Here is a 22,104-nt window from a genome sequence, read left to right as displayed (position 1 = left end):
CTACTGTATGCTGCTGGTAATACTAGAATTGCGATAACAATAACTTGCATATATATATATATATAGCGTCGTTAACGTAGAATAACGTCCTATAGAAACTTCACGGATACAAATTGACACCCAACCAAAGAAGGAATTATTAAATGGCCAAAGGAGGAGGGGAGCTGGGGTACAGAGGGTTAGGGAGAGAATTCCAGAGTTTGGGACTTTGATAGTTGAAAACACGCTCGGCAGCGCTGGGCAAAGACAGTGGGTGATGCACAAGTCGGTAGACCTGAAACGTTAACTCTGTTTTTCTCTCTACACAGACGCTGACTATACTGCTGAGTGTTTTTCAACTACATTGTTTTGTTTTTATGTTGGAGCAATGCAGTTACCTGAGAGCTGGAGGAGGTTACAATGCGGGCAGCAGTTTTGGATGAGCTAAAGGTGGGAGGCCGGCCAGGAGATTATTGGAATAATGGAGTCTGGGTCAGGTAACAAGGACGTGAATGAGGGTTTCAGCGGCAGATGGGCTGATCGGCAAAGGCGTATAAGACGGTCTTTGTAGATGATATGGGGTCAGAAGCACATCTGTGACCATAGAATGCCATGTTTGAAAACAGTCGACTTCAACCTGAGAAATTGGCCGGGCAGGAGAACAGAATTGGTGGAAAGGATCAGGATAAAAGCAAAATGTTGTGAAAAGGATCAGGAGTTTGTGACATGATCAAAGAAGACAGCTTTGATGTCCCCAGTGTTTAACTGGAAGAATTTGCGGCCCATCCAAAACAGGATTGATTTGGATAAAGCAGGCTGACAACGCAGAGGCGGTGGATTTGTCAAGAGAGGTTGAGCTGGATGTTGTGAGACTACATGTGGAAACTGATACTATATACTTAGATGGTGACACGATGGGGCAGCATGCAGGTGGAGAAGAGGGGGAACAAGGATAGATTTGTAGGTCTGCAGAGAAGCCCGGGTGGCTGTAAATCATTGCTAGAGATAGACTAAGATTGAATGGGTAAGACTCCTTATCTAATTGTATTCATATAATGTAAATTGACTATCCACTTGGAAGGAACAACAACTTATTCTAAAAAAACAACTACTAAATGTTCCACTGCAATGCAATAAAATGCTTTCATCAATACTAACTAAAGTGACCTATGTCTGTGCTTTGGTAGGAACTGTATTAGGAATTGTATCTGAAGGGTCATACAAACTCGAAACGTCAACTCTATTTCTCTCTCCACAGATGTTGTTAGACCTGCTGAATTTTTGCAGCATTTTCTGTTTTTGTTTCAGATTCCCAGCATCCACAGTATTTTGCTTATATCTTAGGAACTGTATAATGTTCCAGTATCTGCTTTGCCCGTCACAAAGATGGCGACGCCAGGAGCAAATTGTCACAGACCGGATATTGGGGCGTTGTTTCCGGTGAAGCGCATTTTGGGAGTTGGGCCTGGTAGAGTGCTGTGTAATGCTGTGGCTTTGAGCTGAGGCTGAACAGTGATTGTCGTCGTTATCATGCCGGATTATCTGGGAACCGACCAGCGAAAAGCTAAAGAAGAAACTAAAGAAGAAGATAAGCCGATCCGAGGTGAGTGACGATTTAAACCGGTGATGCCCCCCCGGCCCGGAGGCCTGAGGCCCCGGGAATGGAGTTGGGGACGAGCCGGGCAGGATTGGGCAGCAGAGGCCCTATTAATGTGGGAGCTTTGGCCTAATCTTACTGATTTAATTCTAAACATGCGCAGTTCCCGAGCAGGAGATATCTCCGGGGGTCGCGGCCATCACTTTTCCCTCAACCAAAACCTATTATGTGATCTTTTAAGTCCTTTCTGTTTGTGGGATCATGCTGTGCCCAAATTGGCTGCCGCGTTTCCCCATCTTACAGTCCAAAAACATTCCAGTTTACTGTGAAACCTTTGTCACCTCTTAAGGTCATGAAACGTGGTATATAAGTGCAAATTTGTTCATTCTTTCCTTTTGTTTAAATGACAGCCTCACTATTGTTCATACATAACATGTCCTAATGGTAACAAATGCTATTGTTAATATCTCCTGGGGGACCAATAACTTTTAAAAAGAAGTTTGAACTTCTAGTTAATAGCTGAAAGAATGACATGTCAAGATTTCATCTTTTAAATATTTTACTGTAACAAGTAACCCAAAGCACTATTGATTAAACACTTCTTTTTGTAGGCAACTTATATTTTAAGCTACGCAGAGAAACATTCCCCCTTTTCCCCTTAGCACCCATCTCACTTCACAAAATTACAGTCCTTGTAGCAAAAAGTCCAGTTGTTCCCAGCTGCTGAGAGTTCCTGTATCCCCATTTCGCTTAGTAACTTTGAGTGACCATCTCCAGGTGTTCTCTTCAGTTTCCTTAAATCCACCAGCATCTGTAAAACCTGTTCGATAATTCTTCATCCCCACACCTCCAGCCATGCCAGAACAAATATCCCGGAATCCATAGAAGGCTGTGAGATGTGTCTCTTCGACTACAGACCGTCTTCCTCCTGCATCCAGCTGCGGTAGCTCATAAAGTTAAGCAATCTTTTCTCTCTGCTGACCACACAGAACTTCTGCTGTCTGTGATATTCGTTGATTTGTAGAGAAGCCTGTAACCTGATCTCAAAAATGGCTTCTCTACCCTCTTTGCCCATGGCAACGCGAAACATATTAACCTTGCATCTAGGTAGAAATGCTAATTAACTACCCTTGATTCCATATCCCTTTCATCTTAGAAGGAAATGGACATTTTACAGCACAACTATTTACAGCACCTTTCTGGGACTTAAGGAGACTCAGTCTACTCATGGTAAACTAAGGGACTGATGCCATTGTCTCCAAGTGTAAATACCTTGCATTTTCTTCACAATAAAACAATCTAAGCCTTCCTATGATCTCTAACAATCAAACCACCCAGGCCTATTGTCAGCAGACTGCAGAACAGGTCACATGACCTTTTTTTACCTTACATTTAAAGCTATGGTCCCAAAATCTTATAAACCTCGTAATTGTAACACTATATTGTGTATGGCCATCTTTACATAGCCTAGTTGCAGATATGTAGTTTTAATGAATAGATTTTGAGATTCTGAACACATTGTTTCTTTAGATTTGTGGGTTCCCATTGGAAATTGTCTGAAATATGCTTGGATTTCAAATACAATAAAAGATAGACTTTTGGGAGTTAATTTGCCTTGAATAAATTAGAGCAAAGTTGATTGGTTTAGTGGGTAAGTGCTTACCTGATACAGACCAGAAAACATCAGGTTTGATCCCCAGTCAGACAGCAGCTAGGATGCTAAAATTGTTCATTGGTCAGGTAAAGGACAATCAGCCAGAATTGCTATTCAGCATCCATTGTTTGAAGCTATGTGATAACAGAGTTAGCAAAACACTTGCTGTCACTCGCTCCTCTGATCCATTGCCTACCTATTAGGGAAATCTAGTATATTTTGATGGACAAACAGTAATAAATGTAAGGAAGCTTGGGAGAAAATTTGATAACTGCTGTATTTGAGATCTGTGTATAGATTCATGGCTGTTGCCTTTTTTGAACATGGATATATATATATAGAGCTGTTATAAATGAAAGCTGAAATATTGTGGGGGTGGGGTGGAAGGGGAGCCAGTGAGTTAAGAGTTCTATGAATTGAATTAAAACTTAAGCCCATTGCAATCATTTTGAGTAACATGGAGGGTGGCATGGTGGATGCTGGTGGGTGGGAGGTGGTGGCGGTAATGGGAGGGATGATCTATCTGGCAGAATCAGAATTGGGAAAGACAGCAGTGCAGATAAAACTATCTGTGAGGAGGGAGGGTTTTTTGAATAGTTTTGATTATTGCCCATCGATATTTTGTAACTTATGCAAATACACTGCATTTTGACTTTTCTTTCGTTATTTTTCTAAAATTTTAAACTCCCATTCCCAGTTCCTGTCAGTTCTGCAGAATGTGCAATATGAAATGAATAACATAAGGTACATTTCATTTTTGAAAAGAACCTATGGATGATTTTGAAGAAAGAACTTGTATTTTTATCACACATTTCAGTGTTCTGCATTTCAGGAATAACGTGCATATGTTGTTGAATCTCGTATAAATGTTTAAAATCATCCAGAACAATATTCCGGTTCTCTTTTTAACTGTTATTTTTTATGTTAACTCTGAAGTTTATCATAAAAGACTTGTAACAGTTCCATATTAACTCAACTTACTGTAAGAAACTGCTATTCCTGATTTTTGCAGCAAATATTGGTCTGAATTTTTTCTACTATTCTTAGGCAATGGTTGTGCCTCTGAGCCCAGACTTTGCAAGGGCAGCAAAACAGGCCTACACTTTCCTACGGTGCAGTGGGGAGGACAGGCCTCTCCAAATTTTCCAAGGCAAACTCATCCACTGGTTTCAACTTGACCTCTGAAAAACATGTGTAGGTTGTCAGACTTTCATGCTGGTTGATTGGGACTTAAGCTATCAGCTCACCCCCAGCTTGTCCCAATTTTAAATGGGTTGCCACCAAAGCAAGTTCAATAGTATATTTTGGTATTACTTTGTTCCAGTAGTTGGGACGATTGTTGTTTTATTGGGAGAATGAGTCCATGACAGTCTTAATGTTAAAAGCATAACAAAGAAGGTGGCCATCTTTGGTGGTGAAAGCCTCCCACCTATTCAAGTCCATGTTGGATGGGTGGAAGTAGCCAAGTAAGTAGACAGTCTTCCAAGCCTCTCGTACTTTGAAGCAAATATGTAATAACTTCAGTGACACTTATATCCACCACTGTGTACATATTAATTCTTCAACTACAGAAGGCATGGGCCAAATCTCAGTGTTTACCTCCTGGATTGTCAGGGAGTTGGGAAACAAAGGTCATTTGCCAGTTATCATGCCAATCTTTCAGACAACAAAAACTGTAGGGTTTAGTTCATGAAGCAAAAGCAGCATGCAAACTACTTCACACGGCCTTTGGGACACTTCCAAGTCACATTAAGGTGTCCTATAAAAGCAAGTATTTTTTTCTTTCTAATCTTGCCTCATAATTCATCAATTTTACAGTTGTGAACAGTCTTGCTCTTTTCTGGTCCCTTGGTGTTGTTACGGACCGAAGGGGGGTTAATTTTAACAGCATTAATTTCTTCTCTCACCACCGGTCCTTAAACAAAAAGATGTTTTGGTTTGTTCCCCTCTTTATAAGCGGTGGTGTATTTCCCAGCCCCTCGGTTTTGGTGAAACCCAATTTTCTATTAATAACCCCAAAGCAAACACAAGATAGATGAACTCAGAAGGATTCGTTTATTTGCATACACTCAAAGTGCAAAAGGAGGGTCGCAATGTCGTTTCCACACTCAGATAGTAAAGAGAGGGATAAAGAAAAGGTTTTACAGTACAGAGACCACAGAGAAAATAAAAGCAAAATACTGCGGATGTTGGAAATCTGAAACAAAAACAGAAAATGCTGGAAAAACTCAGCAGGTCTGACAGCATCTGTGGAGAGAGAAACAAAGTTAACGTTTCAAGTCCATATGACTGAAGAAGGGTCATACAGACACGAAATGTTAACTTTGTTTCTCTCTCCACAGATGCTGTCAGACCTGCTGAGTTTTTCCAGCATTTCTGTTTTTGTTACAAGAGAAAATAAATATTGGTTCACATGAGTTCCAGAATCAAAGTCCAATGACGTATTCCTTCACGGAGGTTGGCGGGCTGAAAACTAATGTTGTAGAATTCACTTTTCTGGTGGTGTGGGCTTCAAAAGATGAGATAAGTGATGGTACAAAACTTCCAGCAGAAGCACGGTAGATGGGGCCAGGTGTCCAATGCGGGCCAGGGCTCCTTAGGTATGACCTGCTAGTCTGATGTTTGAACAGCAGACTGAGCTTTTCAGTTCAGCAAGGCAATATTACCTGTGCCACATGCCAGAGGCTGATGTCACATGACTTCCACCTCTCAACCATCTTTGATAAAGGATGTGTATCCGTCATTCGGATTCCAGAGACTGTTAAATATCTCAGCCATTAAAAATGAAAAAGAAGGTTGCAGGGCCTTTGTCTTAGCATACGATCCATCTCCATCTGGCCAGCCTTGGTTATTAAATGTAGGTGGCCTTTGTAGAGCTGTCTTTGAAGTTGGGCTGTACAGTCCACGGGGGGCCTAGGGTCTCTGAGGAGCTAACAAGTTGTGAGTTTTCCTGAAACTGCCTAGTAGCTTCCATTGTTCAGGGGTGGTCACAGACAGACCATAAGTTCAGCCATTTTAAAGGTCTTGGTTCAGTTTTAGAATTTTAGAAATAGCAATGATCATATCTACATATATATATATAGCTTATAAAAATATACAGTGTGAGGTCTTAGTCCCTCACAGTGTTGTGCCCAAACCTAATGTCTGTCACCTGATTGGTGCACTCTAAAGCTTTGGGGTAAGTGGGAGTTGGTTAGCTCAGTTGGCTGGATGGCTAGGGTGTGGTGCAGAATGACACCAATAGCATGGGTTCAATCCCCATGCCAGCTGTTCATGAAAGCCTGCGTCCTTGCCTTGTCCCACGCTTGATGCAGTGTAGTGCCCTCAAGATATATAACCAGTTGTCTCTCTTTGACAGACCAAGATGGCTATGGTTCCTTGTGGGCTATGGCTAATTTCCTTTTGACTTGTATAAGAACAGAAGTAGACATGTCACTTGTCATTAAAGTTGAGATCATCTGTTCTTCTGCCGCTGCTTTTTCTCTCTCCTTTGCCCACCTAGCTAAATCTCCCCTCTCCCAAATTACCCCAGCCTTGGACTAAATGTATATCTCTGACTCTCCCATAGCCCTCACGGACCTTACGTCATAACCTCACAAATATATAACCTTTCATTTTAAACTTATGAATTACTTTCCCTGGAGTTTATTTCTGAAAGTAGGTTTCGGTGCAATCATTAAATATGTTACTTTTTAGCCAAGTAATTATTCTAGTGATTTTTAGTTGCAGGTAACGTACTTTCATTTCTGATTGATTATACTTTCTTTTGGTTGATTACAGCATTAGATGAAGGGGATATTGCCCTCCTGAAGACCTATGTAAGTATCCTGATATGTTCAATTGCCGTTTATACATTATTGTAAATTTTAACATTTTTTATAATTATGATGTGCATGTGTGGTTTGTTGCTGTATGCATAATGTTTATAGTTTAGCTCCTTTTTCGATCAAAATTTGTCCACATGCTGCTAGCTTTCCTGATCGATCATCAGATTTACACAGTGAGCAGGTGAACCATAAAGAAAAATAATAAAATCTCAGTATGTCCTCCGGTCGAAACCAAATTGGAATTGAGTTCCTGCAATTGATGTATTGCCTGAGTTAAGCAGGGGAATGATTATCAATCAGGATCTCTTCTTTGATTGCTATCCAAAAAGCCCCTTCAGGTACTCCATATATGTGAGCATTGAGTAGAGATAAGATTTGGTTGATTGTGATACCACAAAGTTGAATAACTTGTCCACATGCACTGTGAAACCTCACACGGCAATTTGGGTGGTGTTCTGGCAGATGATGTTGGATTTGGAACTAGAACACAGCAAGGAATGGGCACAGGAGTAAATTGATAAACAAAAAAAAAATCACTTAAAAGATTGGTCAGGGTGGGGTGCAGTGGTTGCAGTGGCCATGTTTTTTTTTCCCCTTCTCCTTGGGGAATCCTGTTTTTCTGCTTCTCACTTGAAAAATCAACCTCATTATGAAAGAAGTGGCCTCACCAACTAGGGTGGGTTTTCAACTGCTTGGACTGGTGGCCAGGTGCGATTGTCTTTTGGACAGCAGGTTTTCAGGCTGGGAAACTTACTTTAACAGAAGAGCCGCTTGAAGGTTGCTGTCTCCCTTCCTACGTTGACCTACCAGCAAGACCTCCAGGGCACTAGAGCCAAGGTCAAGACGAGAGTGAATCTCATTCTGAAACTGGCAGGTACCACCTGAGGCAGCAGTGCTCACACACTATGCTTCACTTGCCCTGGTCTGCCCAACAGCAGAGTAGTGCTGCTCAACTTGGTTCAGGAGCTGCAACACAAATGTGGTAGATATCCACCTCCAGGAAGTCATGACGACTATTTTTGGGATGTTGAGACCAATACTGGCTTCCTGGGCTAGTTCACATTAAACCTCCTTATGTCGGCAGGGAAAACATCCTCCTCAAAGAATACTGTCGGCTGACAGCTAACTAAGCATTCCCATTGACGCAGAACCTCAAAAATAAACAAATCCACACACTTGTCTGAAGCACTGTAGTCCCTACTGGAACACACTCTACACCCTACACACTGACGACAGCTCCACTTCTTCATGGCACATCTCATGGTTGACTATAAACGTCGCCAGCCACAACCGGGGTGAAGTACCAGGTTTCAGCCTTCCACAGAAAATCTGGAGAAACCTCAAACGCTTGAGGACAGGCCAGGGAAGATGTGGCCACTTGCTCCACAAGTGGAACATGAGGAACAGCTCAAATTGTGACGGTAACCATCCAGTCAGACCATTGCCCATATACTGAACTTCTTGTCCAGAAAGATCTATTCTAGGTGGCATCACAACCATTCATACTGAGTCAGCTGAAGTCATTGAATGGATTGAAGGTCAACAGCAAATTATTATAACTGCTTCCCCATCCATGCAAATAAAAATGAAAAATGGCTAGGGTTAGTGTTTCTGATTTCCTAGAACTGTTTCCATTGAGATTGTATGGAATAATTGCGGTAATCAAGATGACGTGGATTTTTTTTTTGACTCACTCAAAAAGGATTTAACACTATTGTGATCTTGACAACTTGCACAGGCAGCTTCTCTGACATGTGACATATATTCCAGCAGCACTGTACATTCTCAATAGTAGCATACAACTATGCTGTATGTACATTTTGAGTTAATCAGATCTGGGTATTTCTGAGAAGCCAGTTACACAGTAAGAGGGATGCACTATCATGCAAGACTAGAGAAATGAGTTTATGTATGATAATGGTTGAACGAACAAAGAAAAACTTACAAATAGAGAGGCATTTGCATGGTATTTTTACTGAGGATGATATGCCTTTCATAATAAGGTAGGCCCCTAAAATCATTAGAAAAGTTAATTTGTTGATTTAATTTTCTAATAGACTGGTAAGGCTGTGCATACCATGGTATCAGATTTAATTGACCAAAATGAGTATTGTTATTAATATCTGGTTAATGTCAGTTCAGTGCCTGATTTTGTTGCAGACCTATGACCATCTTGTGCCCCATTTTTCATGTTTTGTAGGGTCAGAGTACATATTCCAGACAAATCAAGCAAGTAGAGGATGACATCCAGCAGCTTCTCAAGAAAATTAATGAGCTGACCGGTACGTTTTGAATAAAACCTCTAAAGGCAACTTGCATGATTAGATCTGGGAGTATTACATTCAGTCCTGGGTGCTGCATTTTAGGAAGGATGTGAAGGCATTGGAGAGAGTGCAGAAAAGATTAATGAGAATGATTCCAGGGATGAGGAACTTCAGTTATGAAGATAGATTGGAGAAGTTAGGACTGTTCCTTGGAGAAAAGAGACTTAATAGAATTGAGGGGTCTGAATAGAGTAAACAGGGAGAAACTGTTCCCATTTATGAAAGGACCGAGGACAAGGGCACAAATTTAAAATAATTGGCAAAAGAAACAAAAACAATGTGAGAAAAATCGTTTTTCACACAGCGAGTGGTTAAGGTCTCGAATGCTTTGCCTAAGTGTATGGTGGAGGCAGGTTCAATCAAAGCATTCAAAAGGGAATTAGACTATTTTCTGAAAAGGAAGAATGTGCAGGGTTACGGGGAGAATGGCACTAAGGGAATTGCTCATTCGGAGAGCTGGTGCAGAAGTGATGAGCCAAGTGGCCTCCACCTGTGCTGGAACGATTCTGTAAATTGCTGATCAAATGCTTGCATCCACCGTTGGATTCAAACATTCAGATAGAGGGAAAATTTGTTCAATATAAATTTCGCTGCTGGCAGTATTTTAATTTAATGTTGTCAGTGTATGTTGTGTTTGATCCAAATAGTTTATTTTGAAAGCTATCTTCAGATGCAGAATTGCATTAATCTTCTGACCTGATAGACAAATCACAGCATTTCAGTAGAATTACAATGAGCTATTTATTGTAAAGGCTAAGTAATTCCAACTTGGATCAGCTGATATTTACAAACTACTAGGTTAAGTATTATAGTTTACAGGGCTTGAGTGTGTCAAGTGATGGCATAATCCCATTGCCAAAATACATTTCATTGGCCTGTTTTTTCTTCCCTCTCACCAGAGTACTGAACTATCTTTCATCTGCTTCACTTCAAACATTCCATTGCATTTTTTTCTACATTTTAAAGCCTATTTTTATGCCTCAGTCGTTTTTTATTATTTGTTCATGGGATATGGGCATTGCTGGCTAGGGCAGCGTTTATTGCCTATCCCTAATTATCCAAAGGGCATTTAAGAGTCAATCAAATTGCTCTGGGTCTGGAGTCACATGTAGGCCAGACCAGATAAGGACAGCAGATTTATTTACCTAAAGGACTAATGAAAGTCATGAACAAAGAACTTCCTTATTAAGCTCCCTCTGTACAGCATGCTTTCGTGTAACTTAGAATGATGGTGTTGATAGGGGTTACTTTGGCTAAAGTATCTAGGCTACAGGGCATGGTTACATTTGAATCAAATGTAATTTGAACCAAATTTACTGAATGACTCTCAAATAAAGAAATTACAACACAATTCCACTTTTTGTAGCTTTAACACAAATCAGAACCAATGCAAATTACACATGAATTAACAGGCAAATTATACTTCAAATAAAAAGTTAAATCTCATTTTAAATAATTGATTTAGCAAAGATGCATCTTATGCAACTACAAGCATTCGCATCTCTCCCTGCACAAATGTGGCACTATGTTGCCACACAGTTCCACAATATGCTGTTCTTTACTCACACAGGGTAGATCAGGAGTCCTAGCCAACAACAGCTTTCACCTCAGAGTTTCATGGGTACAATTATCAGCTAGGCACACTTCTATGAAGCCCCTTTCCCAACCTTTCAGAGTTCCCTTTCAACTGACCAATGAATAATGTGCCGATTCTTGGTTTAGCTACTTATGGGAAAAGACCCAGTTTTTAGCATCTCCGAGCTATTCACAAACTGTAGCCAGTTTGCAAAGTACCCCTCCAAGAGCTTCTGTCTCCTTTTCTGCCAAACAGAAAAACTGACCTTTTCCTGAAAGTGATTTTCTTCTCTGCTCAAGAATTGTGTTCCTCCCCCTGTTACTATCTGCTTTCTGTGTCTGTGTTTATGCGCTGATCGCCTTCACCCCCTGCCCTGCCCCGCTCCGCTTGTAGCTCTCCTTCGTGTCTGAGAGCCACGTGGCTTCTTTCTTTACTTGCTTCCTGGTGGTACTGTTTCCAGGTCATGGGTCACCAGATTACACAGACCAGTATTTATTATTATCCAAGAAAATTAGAATTGATCCCTTTACAATTGATGCAAACTCTTAAAAGCCCTTTGCAAACATTCTTAAATACAATTACAGATTCTACAGACATTTTAAAGAAATTACAAATCTCCTTATGGTGCAGCTTCCAGGTCAGAAGTCATCGCGCCATTTATTACAGGATATGGCGGCTTTGATCCATTGGTTGTGGAATCACTTTTAACTTTGTTTTAGGCAAATTTGTTTGACTTCTTGCTAATTTGATTATACTACAACGCTCTTTAGTTTTCCATTTTGTAATGTTTTACAGCATCTGTCTGGTTTAATTGGAGAAAAAATGAGAAGTTGCCTGGTTATTTGAAATGCCAACACTGTAGGGATAACCCTTCTTGAAATTAATTCCAGATTTCAAAAAGTTAATTGTTCATCTTCCACATGGCATGTTGTGATTTCTCTTATCAAAACTCCTAGCTGCTCTTAGTGAGTGTTGTTTTAAGTGTTGTGAATGCTAATGTTTGCATTGCGCGTAATATACTAGTAGTTGTTTGAAAATTTTCTTGACACCATCTGACCCATGTTTAATTTAACATTCTTGTAAGTTTGGTTACTTACAACCTAAAATGTGTCCAATATTCTTTCACAAATATTTGACATTCAAAGGAATGTCACTAGACTGCAGCAGTTCAAGAAGGCAGCTCACAACCACTTTCTCAAGGGCAATTAGGGATGTGCAACAAATGCTACCATTGCCAGTTGATGTTCACATCCCATGAAAGACGCTAATTTTTTTTTTTAAATTAAGATCACATGAATTGTAGAGTGTAATCTGATTTTTTTGAAAATCACAATCCGAGAGTGATGGTTTAATACCTATTCAGAAGTGATTTTTTTTTTTTACGTGTACGATTTATTTATTCCAATTTTACTTTGCTCAAAATGATAAATTGATACATTTTTAAAGACTGAATTCTTATGTGTAGGTATCAAAGAGTCTGACACTGGTCTGGCTCCTCCAGCGCTATGGGATCTGGCAGCAGACAAACAGACGCTGCAAAGTGAGCAACCTTTGCAGGTTGCAAGGTATGAAATTTAAAATTACCTCCAAACTGAAGAAAGTAAGTTCTGAATTTCCCCAAATATTGTTGAGACTTTTTCATTCTTTCCACGTGGAACTTGGACCCATGAATATCCTTAATTCAACTGTTTTTCATTCCTTGTGAATAGGTAGTATAGTATTTTTGAACTAATTTGTTTCCATAGTGTCTTCCCTTCCTGCCTCGTAACCTTATCTGCAGGTTGTTGAAGAAAAATTGGCCAACATAATGTTGTAACTTGAGATGCTGGCATTAATTAAAATTTATGAAGGATATTGTTGGGTGAACATGGAAAAATTATTGTCTCTGCTTGGGAAGTCATTGATGAAGCATTATATTAAAATCGTGATTGAGGGTGAAGCGAGAGGGTGGGAGTTTTTATTTTGTTTACAATGTTGTTAGAAAATGGAATGCTTTGTGATGGGGAGTAGTTGAGGCAGAGACAGTTGCATTTTAAGGGAAAGTAAATAAACAATTGGGGAAAAAAGAAAGATGCACGTTAGGGCAGTGCATTTGTTTGGATTGTTTTGATAAAAAAAACCAAATGGCCTTCTCCCATGGTTCCAGATACAGCTAGAGATAAATTGAAGACTAATAGTTGCTGGAAACAACATAGAATGGAGGAACTTTTGACATTAATTCAGAGTCATAGTACCTATTGTTACTAAGGCATATTACTCTTAACAGAGCAGAGGTGTGTAAGGAACAGAGATTTTTGTACTCGCTATACTGACACTAGTGCACATAAATTTTTAGAAACGGACATCCTTCCATTTTCCTCATCTTCCATGCCTTAACAGAACTAAAACTTTGTGTAAATGCCTGTGTTTGATGTGATATTGTTCACATGATAATGACTACATTCTGATAAGTCTGAGACTCAATAGCTACCAATTAAACCATTTGAATCTGAGGAAATGTACACGAGGGAGCAATTAACTTTAGATTAAAAACCTCTTCTTGAACTTGCAGGTAAGAAAGTTGATTCCTCCTTGATTGTCTATGATAAAATACTCCAAGAGGAATAATGTGAATGAGAACTGTTTTTTCCCCTTTGTAACCCACATTTTTACTGTTGTTAATGTGGGCAGTCAGCCTATCACCAGCCTTCAAGGTATCCTTCCAGACTAGAACTGGTCCACAGAAAACTAAAATCTCTAATTGAGCAAGTTCAGAATATACCAATTAATGAATCATAAACATGAGCCTCAGTTCTGTCTTCATTTACACTACAGATTGCTATATTTTTAAATTGTCATGAGTTCCTCACATCATAAGTAGCATCAATTGACTGATCATTCATTCAAGTGATGAATGTTTATATGAACTTGAAGAAATTCAATAGAAAGCATTATATTTTTCTTATCTTGGCAGTGTACCAGTCTGGTGGATAGTGGACATGTCTAGCAAACAAAACTTTCGGATATTGACCCCTATTTTGGTGTAGTTAATTTTAGGAGATCCTGACTTTCACGCAGAATTAATGTCACTTGTTTTGACTGCCATGCTTCAGAAGATCGTGTTTTGAGACTTTTTAAGGGGAGTCTAATGTTGCTACAAATTTTTATCCAAGCCTACGTTATATATTGTCACTTGCTGAAGCTTAATAAAGAGATGAATAAGAATGCACTGTTATTTTTTGTAGATGTACAAAGATCATTAATGCAGATTCAGAAGATCCCAAGTACATCATCAATGTGAAGCAGTTTGCAAAATTTGTGGTCGATTTGAGTGACCAAGTGGCTCCCACTGACATTGAGGAAGGAATGAGAGTTGGGTATGAATAAAATCTTTTAATTTTACATTCCGGCAGAAAAGCACTTCTTGTATGATATGGAGAATTTTATATATTTTAATTTGATCAAATTTAAGGTTGCTTCAGAAGCATGATTGCATTAATCATTTTATACCTGTTATAATCGACAAATAATCATTATAAAACTATTTTATTTCGAACTGTGCCACATTAATAAACTTTTTAAAATTTCACAGTGTGGATCGAAACAAGTATCAAATCCATATTCCACTGCCTCCAAAGATTGATCCCACAGTTACCATGATGCAAGTAAGTCCGACAGCAACAACTTGCATTTATATAGTGCCTTTAGCTTGGTAAAATGTCCTGCATATTGCAGGAGTGTAATCAGACAGTAATTCACACTGAGTCAAAGATGGACTGGTGAGGTAGGATTTAAGGTCCAGAGGACAGAGGCATAGTGGTTTCGGAAGTGAATTCTAGAGCTTGAGGCTAAAACAGCTGAAGGCAGGGTTGTCATTAGCATGGTGAAGAAAATGATGGATCAGCAGAGGATGGAATACAGAGTTTTCCGTGCAGTGTGGGGTTGGAGGAGGTTAGGGAGTGGGGGAGGCCATAGAGGAATTAGGAATTTTTAACACAAGGATGATAATTTTAAAAAGGTTATGGGGACCAGAAAACAATGTAGGTCAGTAAGCACAGGGGTGATAAGTGAACAGGACTTGATGCAAGTCAGCACCTTCCAAATCATAACCTGCTGCCCTAATTCTTCTAGGTGGTAGAGATGCATGGGGAGGCCATATCATCATGGCTTGGAAATGTATCACCATTCTCTTGTCATGTTGACTCAAAACCTTGAAATTGCCTACCTAACAGCACTGTGGGTGCACCTACACCACCTAGACTGTAGTGGTTCAAAAAGGTGACTCACCACCACCTTCTCTAGCAATTAGGGATGGGCAATGTATACTGGCTTTGCTAGCATGTCATGCCACATACATGGACAAAAAAAGATATTTGGATGAGCTCAAGTTTATGGAGGGTGGAAGATGAGAGGCTAGCTAGGAGAACATTGAAATAGTCATCAAAAGCATGAGCATGAGCAAAAGCAAAGCAGCAGCTGGACAGGGGTGGAGACTAGTGATATTATGGACGTGGAGGTAGGCGGTGTTGGTGATGGAGAGGATATGGGTTTGGAAGCCCAACTCCGAGTCAAGTAGGATAACAAGGTTACAGGTGGTTTGGTTCAGTCAGGGACAATGGCCAGGAAGGCAGATATAGAATCTGTGGCTAGTGAACAGTTTGTGGTCAGGCCAAAGACAATAGCTTCAACCTTTTCAGTGTTTAATTGGCAGGAATTTCAGCTCATCCAGGACTGGATGCCTTTGAGCAGTTTGACAAATAAGAGGCAGTGGAGTGGCCGTGAGGTGATGGTGAGCCGGAGCTAGGTTGTAGCTACACTGTCAGTGTACATGTGAGAACTGACTTAAAACACAAATGTTCAGATGATAGACTCTTGGTCTCCAGAGTTTAACTGCAGGGGCAGGAAGAAAAGCTATTGGAGGAGATACTCTGGCTGTGCCTGTATAGTTAAGAATGGAATCAGCTAGGCAAAGAAGGTGAAGCTTTGAGAAGGATGGTGTGGTCATCTGTGTATCAAAGGCTGCAGACAGATCAAGAAGGATAATGCACCACAGTTGTATAGGATGTCTTTTGGGAGTTTGATTAGAGCTATTTCATTTCTGTGGTGAAGTAGAAACCTGATTGGAGAGATTCAAACTTGGAACTGTGACAGTTGGGACTTGGAGACGGGGCAGTAATTTGTAAGGACAGCATGCAAACACATTTCTTTTTAAGCATGAGGAGGTGGATGATTCAGATTTGAAAGGAAGGAGGAACAAAACCCGAGGAGAGGCAACCAGAGAACTTGGTTGTATTCCAGTGCAGTTTTAATGGTTATCTTAGATACATTTATAATACTTCAGGTCCTCTAATAAAACTGAGAGAGAATGTTAACTAGATATCATTGGTTTCAAAACACCATAACAAAATATTATTGTCAGGGCTACTGTTATTTTCAAGTATAAATACTAATTCAGAAATGGAGCTTTCATATAGATTACATTGCTTTTTTTAAAAACTTTCCTAGTGGCCTCAGTAATCTTTCCAGCTCAGTATTGCTTGAGTTATTAATCTGTTCAATTCTACAGTCAGTATATGACTATTTGATCTTGAGGTTTGTCATTATATTTGGAATCAAACTTGAATATTTAGAGAAGTTTTTACAGCTAGAGGGATGTATTATATTATTGGTGCCACACCACATTTTGTTTCAGTTTGCTCTTTCCATTGAACCTGTAGAAGTAGAAGAATGATCACCTTAATTTTGTAAACTAGCCTTTACTATTTCTGGAATTTTTATTGTTGACTAGTTGACGTTTTTTTTTGAGGTACTTAATTAACCAAGTGTTTAAGCCTGTGGGACTGTAATAATTTGACCCCCTTTACTCCTCTCCAGAATACTATTAACAAGTTGTAAAAATTGTATTAAGAGGGTAAATTTGAATCAGTTAAGTAATTAATTCTTCAATGCATTTTCAGGTGGAAGAAAAACCAGATGTGACCTACAGTGATGTTGGTGGCTGCAAAGAACAGATCGAGAAATTGAAGGAGGTTGTGGAAACTCCTTTGCTGCATGTAAGTATATATCTGGTGTGAAATAACATAGTATAAATTGCTTAGGATTTACTAGTTTTTAAGATCCAGTTTGATTGTGCAGTCATGTCAGTATTTTTGTCCATTGCAAACAACAGAATTGTGGGGGGGGAAAAATACAACCCCAAGTAAATGGGCATGTAAATAGCCAACTAACTGGGAAATTGTACACTTTTTTGGTATTGCTTTTTCTATTTCAACATCATAGCTACCACAGCTTTGTCCTACAATTCTGCTGAATAAAAGAGTAATACTGGTCAAGAAAGAATTTATAATAACTCACCAGTCTGTTTGACTTTCAGCCAGAGCGTTTTGTGAACCTTGGTATCGAACCACCAAAGGGAGTGCTGCTATTTGGGCCACCAGGAACAGGCAAAACTCTCTGTGCACGAGCTGTAGCAAACAGGACGGATGCCTGCTTCATAAGAGTGATTGGATCTGAACTGGTGCAGAAGTATGTTGGGGAGGTAAAGACTAATAACTTTTATTACACTTCTCTTCCAGTGGTGTGAGATCTGATGAACCAAGCCCTACTCTAATAGTTGTATACATATTCTATGCTGACACTGCAATGCAGCGCTTGGGTAGTGCTTTTGTCTCTGAGGATCTGTCCTTTATGCAAGACATCGAAGCAAATCTTTCAATTTTGATCACCCATTTCAGCTCTGTTGTGAAAATTTAAATTGCTAGTTTCTGAAATGATGGAAGCCCCGAAAGCAAGCAGGTCATTCTAGTTAATAGTTTCCTGATTCCTTTCTTGTAATTTCATACAAGTAAAAAAAAACCTGCTTAAAGGTGACCTCTCCCATATTATTACAGAACTAGAATTGTTCTAGATATACTTAACAATAACTTTTTATTGCATTTAGGGCGCTCGAATGGTTCGTGAACTTTTTGAGATGGCCAGAACAAAGAAGGCTTGTTTAATATTCTTTGATGAGATTGATGCAATTGGAGGTACTTGTACATCTTTTCTTTAGAGAAGCGGGTGTTTCAGGGCTAAATGACAATTTGAAGATATATGAATATAGTTGATTTAAAAAGTAAATAGACTGAGCAAATGGTACCATGTCATTAGATAGTGACAGGAAACTTTTTGTTTATTTCAGCAAACTTTGGCACCATCAACACAATTATAAATGAGAACAACTAATGTGTTTCCTTACTGAAATCTCAAGCAGCCAATTTATCAAATGAAGGAACTAACTCAGAGTATATTAATAAGCCTTTTCAATGACTACTTTAGTGTTGTGATTTGATTGAACAAGACATGAAGGATATTCTGCAAATTAGGTTAAGTAATTCAGTTTTACAGAATGATCCAATTTGAGAGATTTTTAATATTTTATTTGAGCATTTGTGCTCACAGTAATTTGTCAGTGTTCATAATGTTTTGATATGTCTTTTCAAGAATAATTTGAAATTCCACATTCTTTTGTGAGGTGATAAATTTGAAAAGCTAAGCAAATATTCTGAACCTAAGGGGGCCATTTTAACCCCAAAAATAGGTGGGTTAGGGTCGTGTGAGATGTAAAAAATGTTTTAAAACATTTCTGACCTGACCCCTACCAGCCTTCAGTTCACCCAGTTCTGGGTTTAATGGTGGTGGAACAGAAGCCGGGAAGCCAACCTGCTGTCAAAAGGCAGGTTGGTCATGTAAATATAACCTAATAGGCTTTACTTGATTGAAACATGCAAGATCCTGAGGGGTCTTGACAGGGTGGATGTACAGGATGCTTCCTCTTGTAGAAGAATTTAGAACTATGGGTCACTATTTAAAAATATGGGGTCACCCATTTAAAACAGGGATGAAGCAAAAATTTTTCACTCAGAGGGTCATGAGTCTTTGGCACTCTCTTCCTCAAAAGGTGGTGGAAGTAGAGTCTTTGAATATATTAAAGCAGAGGTGGATAGATTCTTGGTAACCAAGGGGCTGATAGGTTATCGATGGTAGGTGGGATGCAGATTTCAGGTTACAACAGATCAGCCATGATCTTAATAAATGGTGGAGCAGACCCAAGGGGGGAATAGCCTACTCCTTGTTCATATGTTAACCCTGACCAGCTGAGTTTCCCAGACCTCAAGAAACCACATGGTCCAAGGGAGGCAAGAACTGCTTTTTCAGAGAAAAAATATGTGCTGTTTCAACACTGCATGTGGGTCAGGAGGAGCAAGAGTGCTTCCTCCCAGCCCACCAAGCTACCTGCTTCCCTGCCAATGAAAGCCACACACCCCCACTAGCATCTATGGACTCCCTACCTTCGCCAGCAAACTCTAGTGCTCCCCGTGTGAAAGCTTTTCAATCAGGCTGACTTCTGGATGGATATCTAGTTTAATTTAAAAGAAAAAGACACACCCTATGGAGTCAAAACTTCATGTGGGAAAACCCAGACTTCAAGGTTTCAAACCCCCTTATGAAATCCAGCTGTCACTATCTGGACCTAAACGTCTCTTCTGGTTGAACACTTTTTTTTCATAAGATGTATAACACTACCACAATTATAAAGCGACAGACCAATGTCCAAAAATAATTTGGCTAAATAGCCTATTTTCTGTATTTCACACCTAATCCCGCAAGGGTATTAGCATTTGATAATTTATTCTCTTTCCTCCAAGGTGCTCGTTTCGATGATGGTGCTGGTGGTGACAATGAAGTTCAACGAACAATGCTGGAGCTCATTAACCAACTTGATGGTTTTGATCCTAGGGGCAACATTAAAGTACTAATGGCCACAAACAGGCCTGATACATTAGATCCAGCCCTAATGAGACCTGGACGTTTAGACCGCAAAATTGAATTCAGTTTACCAAATCTTGAGGTATGGAAATATGTTGCCAAATACATTTGGAAAATTAAGTAATTTTTCAGATTCGTAAGTTTTTATCAAGGATTACACTTATTTTGGTTTACAACTTTGCTTGTTAATGAAACAAATTATGAAACTTCATTGAATGTCTATAGTCCTTGTACAAAAAGCTCTGTCGTTTTATATGGATTATAAATTAGTGAAAATATTTTTTTATATATATATATCTCTATGGTCGTAATATTGCTATACTTAGATGTCACCTGATTTCCAGCCAGCTTTGCCCTATAAATGTTTCTGCAGTAATTAAAACCATTAAATGTGAAAAATTGGACATTTATTTTACTATTCTTTCCAGCTGTAATGTATAAAGATATTGCACATAAGTGCTTCCCAAACTTTTTCCCACTGGGACCGCAATTCGAGGCTTCAAAATTGCTGTGACCCTTCAGTGGGAGCGGGGGACGTGAGAGAGACCTGTGACAGCAGTGGTTTCTAATTTTCACATTTTTTAAAACTTATTTTCAGTTGCCTTTCTGAAGCAGGAATCAGGCCTCATCCACCATTTTAAAAAAGCGAGTATTTAAAGGGGCCTCCCTGCTGTTAACATTCAGTCGGAGCTCCGCAGCAGCTATTGCTGCTACAGAGCTCAGGAACCCAGAATCTCATCTTGTGACCCCCAGCTTGAGTAACCCTGGCATATAAACCACAATTTATTTGTTTGATTTTTCATTTCAGGGCCGAACTCATATTTTTAAAATCCATGCACGTTCCATGAGTGTGGAGAGGGAAATAAGGTTTGAATTGCTTGCTCGACTGTGTCCTAATAGTACAGGTAGGTTAAGTAAAGTATATTTTAAATCAATTTCTAAAACACAATGAACTTTATTTCATTTTGAAGTTGTTTAGATCTGAATGTTTATAAGTGTTAATAGATGTTGGAATCTCTTATAGCAGGTCTTGGGTACTACTCCTGTGGGCATTTTAAATACCCATTGGTTGTAACAAAGTCTTGAGATTGCTAGGATGAACTGTCCTTTTACCTCTGAAGTCCACAAACCCTTGATTCAAAAGCAGGGTGTAACCAACTGACACAGAATGATGCTGGGATTTTGAATGTGGTGAAAATCTCCCTATCTATTGGCTGTACAGTTCCTACATTAAATTACTTTGGCCGCCCTGTTAGATGAGTCTTTAGCACAAAAGTAGTGACTGTGATGGAATAACATAAAACGAAGTGATTTTATCAAGCTTCATGATATTCTTCACTTCTTTGCAGGAGCTGAGATCCGCAGTGTTTGCACTGAAGCTGGAATGTTTGCTATCAGAGCACGTCGAAAAATTGCTACTGAGAAAGATTTCTTGGAAGCTGTAAATAAAGTTATCAAGTCCTATGCCAAGTTCAGCGCTACTCCAAGATACATGACCTACAATTAATTCAGTCATAGTTTCTTTCTCTGTGTGACTGTAATATTTGCATTCTGTAACTGTGCTTTTGACTAGCTGTAATAAGTTTAATGAAGATCGTTTTCACAAATTTGTTGTTCCAGTACAAATAAAAACTTAAATTTAATGCACCAGTCTGGTAACTGCTACACACAGGTTGATGGTAAAAAATGCAGGATTTTATACAAGGGCTGTAAAATCCTGTAGGTAGCCTTCCTCCCATCTATCCCACAACCTCTGAAATTTTACAGGGGTTGGGAGAAGCATTGGATGGCCTGCCTACCCTTGGGCCTATTAATCATGGTGGGGGAAGGCCTATGATATGTGGGAAACCCAGCAACTTTAGCTGTGCAGGCTGGTGTCAGGCAAGGTGGGGGGAGGGATCCCCCTGGGCCCAATAGAGGAATCCCCCAAGGTCATACTCCCCCTTCTCTCCAGGACTCTCCAACAGGCTATTGCTGCTTAATGTTGGCTGGACACCAAAGCATCATACAGGTACTTGCTCATGACTTTTGGCAGGGCTCAGTGCTATGAAAAGGGCAGAAGCTAGACTGATGGGAATTTTAACCTGTCATAGGGGGGAAAAAGTCATTTAAAGAGTAAACTGGTTTGAAATGGGGGAAGTAATGGTAAGGATGGAAGGGTAGAGGTTGGGTATTAAGAACAGGATAACGAAAATAGGTTTGAAGGGGAATATAAGCCAGTAATGATTTTAGCTAGTATGGGAATTGGGAAAAGTTGGGTGTGAAAGAAATCAGTGGAAATGGGAGCCAAGAGAGAACGGGAAAAATAAATCAAAATTTACAGGGCAATCTCGAAGACAAATATATGAACTCCTGGCACT

At 39.6% G+C, this 22,104-nt stretch overlaps 1 protein-coding gene across 2 annotated transcripts; it reads left to right on the top strand.

Moving 5' to 3' along the window:
- The first annotated feature begins 130 nt into the window (after positions 1–130).
- On the top strand, positions 131–21,387 carry psmc2 (proteasome 26S subunit, ATPase 2). 2 transcript variants are annotated; one of them, XM_078553261.1, is made up of 12 exons: positions 131–1,582; positions 7,011–7,048; positions 9,258–9,339; positions 12,423–12,522; positions 14,182–14,313; positions 14,529–14,601; positions 16,894–16,989; positions 17,310–17,474; positions 17,877–17,964; positions 19,624–19,826; positions 20,553–20,649; positions 21,094–21,387. In XM_078553261.1, the coding sequence occupies exons 1-12, from the start codon at positions 1,510–1,512 to the stop codon at positions 21,249–21,251; spliced, it is 1,305 nt and encodes a 434-aa protein (XP_078409387.1). In that variant the 5' UTR covers positions 131–1,509; the 3' UTR covers positions 21,252–21,387. The 2 variants fall into 2 exon arrangements, with proteins under 2 accessions (XP_078409387.1, XP_078409388.1); XM_078553262.1 differs by lacking the exons at positions 20,553–20,649; positions 21,094–21,387 and adding an exon at positions 20,015–20,096 and having other exon boundaries at positions 1,388–1,582; positions 19,624–19,864.
- Positions 21,388–22,104: the final 717 nt, after the last annotated feature.

Source organism: Cetorhinus maximus, chromosome 12 (assembly GCF_964194155.1).
Source record: "Cetorhinus maximus chromosome 12, sCetMax3.hap1.1, whole genome shotgun sequence".
NCBI classification, from domain to species: Eukaryota; Metazoa; Chordata; class Chondrichthyes; order Lamniformes; family Cetorhinidae; genus Cetorhinus; species Cetorhinus maximus.
Note: the sequence above shows the minus strand (reverse complement) of the source record. Positions and strands in the feature narration are given on the sequence as shown.